This window comes from Myotis brandtii, unplaced genomic scaffold (genome assembly GCF_000412655.1).
Source record: "Myotis brandtii unplaced genomic scaffold, ASM41265v1 scaffold517, whole genome shotgun sequence".
Lineage (NCBI taxonomy): Eukaryota > Metazoa > Chordata > Mammalia > Chiroptera > Vespertilionidae > Myotis > Myotis brandtii.
Window position 1 is genome coordinate 1,236,215 of NW_005369706.1, and position 6,174 is coordinate 1,242,388.

Here is a 6,174-nt window from a genome sequence, read left to right on the forward strand (position 1 = left end):
GTGTCCCGCATCCGCCGCCACACCGCCCCTGACTCGGACTCGGATGAAGCTGCGGAGCTCAGCGCCCAGAGCAGCTCCTCTGATGGAAGCGACACGGAAGCCTCCGGCGCCCCCTGGCGGAGTGAGCGAGCCGGGTGCCGAGAGGGCGGGAAGACCACACAGCGGCACGACAGTATCCGAGAGATTCTGGATGTCATCAGCCAAACCGGGGAGGCCCTTTCTGGAGAGAGGAACACGACGGGGGCCCCACGGAGAAGTAGGGAGCGGCAGTGAGAGGCTCTCTGTTGTATTTGTGCTTCCCAACCCATCCATCCTTGGGCCCACTGGCCCCCTTACTTCCTCACAGGCTTCCTTGTACCCCTCACCTACACCGGTTCCCATAACCCAAAAAGAAGCCGCCCGAATGAAAGGAAAGGGAACATATGCTGATTTGTAATTTTAAAAAAATCCTCACCCTAGGATATTTTCCCATTGATTTTTAGAAAGAGTGGAAGAGAGAGGGAAAGACAGAGAGAAATATCTGTGAGAGAAACACATTGATTGGTTGCCTCCTGCACGTGGCTGGACCAGGGCCTGGGCCAGAGAGGAGCCTGCAACCGAGGTACGTGCCCTTGACCAGACTCAAACCCGGGACCTTCCTTCCTCAGGCCGACACTCTATCCACTGAGCCAAACTGGCTAGGGCTGTATTTAAAAAAAAAAAAAAATCAGGAGGGGTCAGGTGAACTGTAGACTTTAATGCCTGCTCCTTTCAGGTCACTCTGGTAAGGGCTTCAGCAGAGGTAGCTGCTGCCCTGGGTGTAGAGTTGAGCAGAGAAGCCTGCCCAAGAGTAGGCAGGCGGGTAGGAATGGTATAGTCATGGGAGGGCAACTTCAGGGAAGGGCCTCTGGGCAGGAGGGAGAAAGTGATGGAGAGGCTTTGGACTGAAGTGAACAGGTGACAGAGAAGCCCTTGGCAGAAGAGGAAGGAGTCCAGAAGCAGCCAGCAAAGCAGGGAGAGGGCTCACTTTGATGTCAGAAGTCTTGGGTTCCCGTCCTAACTCTGACACTCGCTTCCTGGGGCACCTTAGGCAAGTCGCTTTCCTTCTCCAGGCCTCCTAATATGTAAAACGAAGGGATTCTAAGGTCCATCCATGTCGTTTTGGAGCCTTTGGGGAAGCTTTTATCTCATCCTTCCCTTTCACAAGCCAAGAAAGAGTTAGGAATAGATGAATAGAGTCTGAGGGTTTCTGGGTGGCTTCATGGTCAACTGCACTCATTCTCAATTCTAGAGACTGTCCAGGGTTTGCTGAAGAGCTGAGTAAATGGGCAAGGGCTCCTATCCCAGTCTTTCAGGTTTAGGTGAGGGTTACCCAAGGCAGGGCAGGATGGTGGCCTTGTCACTGTCCCTGGCCTGTGGTGGTCCAAGCAGGAGAGGGAAGGCAGACAATGAATCCGCGTGGGACCTCTTCAGACCTTCCTCTTTCCTCCTCCGCAGTGTTTCTTAGTGATGCTCTGAATCGTTGCCATGACTTCCCACCCAGGTGGTATCGTTCGTCTGAAAGAATCCTGAGAATTTCTTGCATCTCTGCCTCTTCCAGAAACTGCTACAGAAGGAAGAGGGAGGCGGTCCCCAAAAGCCTGTGGGTATAGGTGTGATCCTCGCTGTAGCCACTATGGGGCGCGCGCAGGTCGCGGATTTTCCCCGTAGCTAGTCCGCGAGTCCTTCCTACTCCCACAGGCCAGTTAATCAATTGATCCCCAGTTAAAGCGCGGGGTCCCCAGCCTTGCCGCCTCCAGGTGTGCGGGGTCGGGAGCAGGCCTCTGAATGAGCCCCTCTTGGTATTTATCTGGCTTGGGACCCAGACTCTGAGGTCTTTTTTGCTCTCTTACCTTGGACACCTCCTCTCTATTTACCAGCCATGTGGACTCGGCCAAATCACTTCACCTCCCCGAGCCTCACTTTCCTCATCTGTCACATGGGGGTATATAAACACCTACCTCGCAGGGTTGTTGTGAGGATTTAATGCGATAATGTATGTAAAGCGCCTTGCACAGTGCCAGGCACACGGTAGGCGCTCAATAAATCTAAGCTTCCCTTTGTCCAACCTTGGCCTTTTCTTCCTTTCACCTACCCTGTCCCCACTGCGTTCCACCCACAGGGCTCTTCCGCTCCTTCTCGCTTAGGGGGCGGGAAGGGGGAGTGGGGGGGGGACTCCTTTCTTTGATGGAAACTCCCGGCCCACTCCTGTCTCCCCCAGTGCGGACTCTCCCTTCCTTGCCCCTCACCCCCGCTGGCTCTTCCCACTGCCCCGCGCACTCCCCCCACCCCCCATTCCGGGCAAGGGCTGAGTCAGCCTGGGTAAATTTAGCCGCCGACTCGCCGGGCGCGGGGGCTTCGCCCAGACTCAGTCTCAGAGTCCTGCCCGGCCCTGCCCTCCACTCCGCCTCTGCTCACCCCCCACCCTAAGTCCCGCCAACTCCAACTCTGGCTCAGCGTTCAGATCACCAATCCCGCTCTCAAACCACTTACGGTTTTGTCTCCAATTATCTCCACATCACTCTCCACGCGCACCTGGAGAGACTGCAGGATGCGGACGGGGCTGGGGCCCTAAGCTGGCTGCCTGGCCTTGGTTTGTTGGAGCGGGAGGGAGGTCCTCTTTGGGCTTCTGAACCTGAGGGGAGAATGTTGGTCAGAGTCGCCCAGGGAAGGTCTAACCCAGAACCTGCCTGAAACCCACACTGCCAGGTTTCCAGTTAGCTCCTGGTAGAGGAAGTAAAGGAAGTGGGGGTCACCTTGAGCAGAGATCAAAGGTTCCTGAGGTCTGGCTCCCTTCCACCTACAATTATATCTGCTGCAGGTTCTAACCATTGAGCATTTACTGAGCACTTGAGAGGAACCAGGAATCGGGCAGGACTCCAGGAAAGAGGAGTAAGGCCTGCTTGACAAAGGGTGAAGGTGAAAACACACAAGTAACAATAAAATTAAACAGTGGGTGTCAAGTACAAAAAAAAGACTGAATTTGGGGAAAGGGGTTTTAGGTAGAGAGAACAGCAAAAAGAAGAAGTGTGGATGTGGGAGAAATGGTCTGGTCTGACTGAAGTTGAGGGTACATTTGGGGGAGTTGTGGAAGATGAAGGAAGGAAGGAAAACTGAGGCCAGGTTGGGATGAGCCTGGTCCCGCTGAGGAGTGTGTGCCTTTGACCTCTGGGCTTGAGAAAAGAGTGAACTTCAGGCTAGGAGGAAGACAGAGGAAGGCCAGGGCAGTGGTGACCGTATCTGCCTGGATTGTGCTACAGCCCAAGGAGGCAGGGCTCTGAGGCTGGTAGAAGAGTGAGCTGTATGGGAGGGGCTGGCACTGTGAAGGTGTGCTCCACCTCACAGCCTGCGCCTCTTAGAGGCTGAACACCCAGGAGGCCAGTTTTTAAGAGTTTACCCATACTGGATCTGGCCTCTGCTGCCTCTTCCTCCTCTTCCCCTACCTCTACTTCTCTCTACCATTGTCAGAAAACTCGGGTAGTCTTGTATGTAGGACATGGACTATGTGGCCTGGGTTTGAATCTTGCCTCTATCTCATACTAGCTGTGTGACCTTGGCAAGTTACTCAACATCTTTGTGTCTTGGTGTCAGTTATAAAGCTGGATTATTAATAGTATTCCTTTCATAGTCTTGTTGGGAGGATTAAATGATTCAATATGTGAAACGCTGAGAACAATGCCTGGTACCTAGTAAGTGATATATAAGTGTTGAGTTCTGATTATTATTTCTCTCTAGGGCTATTTCATTAGTGTTGGGGGTATGGGAGCATGAGGATAGGGAAGAGGGGGAAGAGGCAGCAGAGGCCAGATCCAGAGGAGAGGGGATTCCTGGGGTGGCGACAAGCTGCTTGAAAGGCTGAATGGTATACTAGGAGCACTGGGTGGTTAGGGTGTCAAAGTCACGTGCTCCCACCCCAGGACTTCCTCCAACTCTGCCTAAGAATGGAGTCAGCACCAGCTGCTAAAGATCTGGGGAGAAGGGGAGGAGCGACTGCAGGTCTGGGGGCAGCCCTTGATGAGCCATATCTCAGACTGGCTCCAAGGGCCCTGTGGGTGGCAGGCTGGAGGCTCCCTGCTGCGAAAATTACTTCTAAATCTGGCTGTCTCTGCCACAACCACCCCCCACCTCGGGACAGCGTCACAGGTCAGGAGTAGGGACAGCAGAGGCAGGAGGGCGTGGCCAGGTTGGGGCAGCATTCCTCAGGTTACCACGGGACCCTACTGCCCTCCCTACAGCCAGGTTCTTCCCAGGGAAGCCCTTTTCTGTTCCAAATGGAGCCCAGTTAATGTGGCTTTCAAGGAGCTAGGAGCCTCCTCCCCTTTCAGACTCTCGGGAGAGCCCTGGGACTTCCAGGATCAGCCACAAATTAGTAAAGGAAACAATCAGGCCATAACTCTGGGACTTTAGGGAAATCAGAGTCAGTTGTGTGTGTGTGTGTGTGTGTGTGTGTGAGGAGGGGAGGACCAGGAGAGATGGCTGAACATGAATCCATGGGAAGTGTGCAAAGTGCATCTGTGGAAAAAGAGTCAGCATTCTCTCAGTTATCCATTTGTTCACTTACCCAATAAACATGTATGCCAGGCCCCAGGGATATACAAGAGATTCAGACATGGTTCCTATCTTCAGGGAGCTCAAAATCCAGGGCGTGTGTGAGATGGGGGTGGGGGGGGAGGGATGCAGAAGAAGAAACCTACAGAATCATTATAATGCAGGCAGTACAAAATAATACGTTAATGAAGGCATTCATTCCAGAAGGTCCAGGGGAGCAAGAAGGAAGGAGCAACTCCCAGACTGTGACTTCTTGGGAGTGGGAATATATCAAGACCTTTGGGAGACAAGTCACTAAGGATGTATATATTAGCAAAGGAAGGCTCAACCTGGATACTGTGACCTCCTCTGGGTGTCCTGGCATGGTGGGGGGAGGGGCAGCTCCCTTCCTGGAAGCCCCTGGTATTACATAGCCTTTTGTGAGTCCTTTTAGAGAACAGTTGCTCCATTCATCCATCCATCCACCCATCCATTCATCCTTCTGTTCATCCATCCATGCATCTATGTATGCATACATTCATCTATACATCCCACCCATCCATTTATCCATCCATCACCAACCCGTCTGTCATTCATCCATTGATTTATCTATCCATCCATCCATTTATTCTGTTAACAAGGGCATATGATGTGCCTAACTCAGTTCTGCAAGGGCTGCTAAGATGAACAAAGCACAGAGCCCATGTCCTCAGGAAGCTAGAAGCACAGTTGGAGAATGAGTAACAGATAATCACCCATGGGACAGCCAGTATGTGCTGTTAATGAAAGCCCCACCAAGAAGGTGCTCCAGGAGGCAAGACAACTTTGCCAAGGAAAATTAGAAGAGCTTCATGGAGGAAGGAAAAGTTGAGATGGGTTTCAACCAAGGGAGATTGGCAAGAGGCGCATTCCAGGGTGTGAACAAAGATAGAACGGTGGGAAGCACACAGCTTTCATGGGGAACAGAGGCACTGGGGAATGCAAAGGTGCAGAGGGATGGGACTCTGGAATGCGTGGGAATCAAATCATGAAGTGCCTCTGGAAAACAAGGATACGACATTTGAGCTTTAATGAGAGAAGCTGAGGGAGAGGTGAGGGGCAGAGAACGTATGAGCTGTAAATGTCCTGCTCAATGCCTACAACATTGTTTTATCTGCTGCTTGACTATGACCTTTGTTGGTCCTGTTACCTTGTGGAATTCCCCACTGGACCATCAGCTACTTAAGGGTAGTGCCTTTGACTTAGCTCTACAGCCCCTGCAAGCTTGGCCTGGAGCAGGCTCTCAGCAAATGCTGGCAGGGGAAGGAACGGATGATAAAACTGTTCCACAGGAACACTGGCACAGCAATTCAGTGTCAGATATATAGGAAGAAGAGTGGCTGCTGCTTGGTGTGACCCCCATTCCCCATGCTTTTTACCCTGCTTTCTTCGCTGGAGTCTTTCCAGGAGCTCTCCCAAGAGACACCACAAGGTGGCGCTGTTCCAACTGTAGCTCTGAGTTCGCCAAGGTCCTTAAGGTTTGCAGCTGGTCGTGAAGAACCCCTCCAAGTACTGTCCCTTATGGTCTAGAGACATTTCCTTCCAGTAAGTCCTGAGACAGAATAAAGAGCCTGCGTGCGCCTATGGAAG

General features: G+C 52.4%; 1 protein-coding gene across 1 annotated transcript in view; it reads left to right on the plus strand.

Annotated features, from left to right (window-relative positions):
* Nucleotides 1-496, plus strand: part of DDN (dendrin) — a 3,077-nt gene extending 2,581 nt beyond the window's left edge. The window contains exon 4 of the mRNA XM_005877412.2: nucleotides 4-496. Coding sequence (XP_005877474.1) covers nucleotides 4-273 — 270 coding nt within the window. The 3' untranslated portion in view covers nucleotides 274-496. The remainder of the gene's footprint in view (nucleotides 1-3) is intronic.
* The last annotated feature ends 5,678 nt before the right edge of the window (nucleotides 497-6,174 follow it).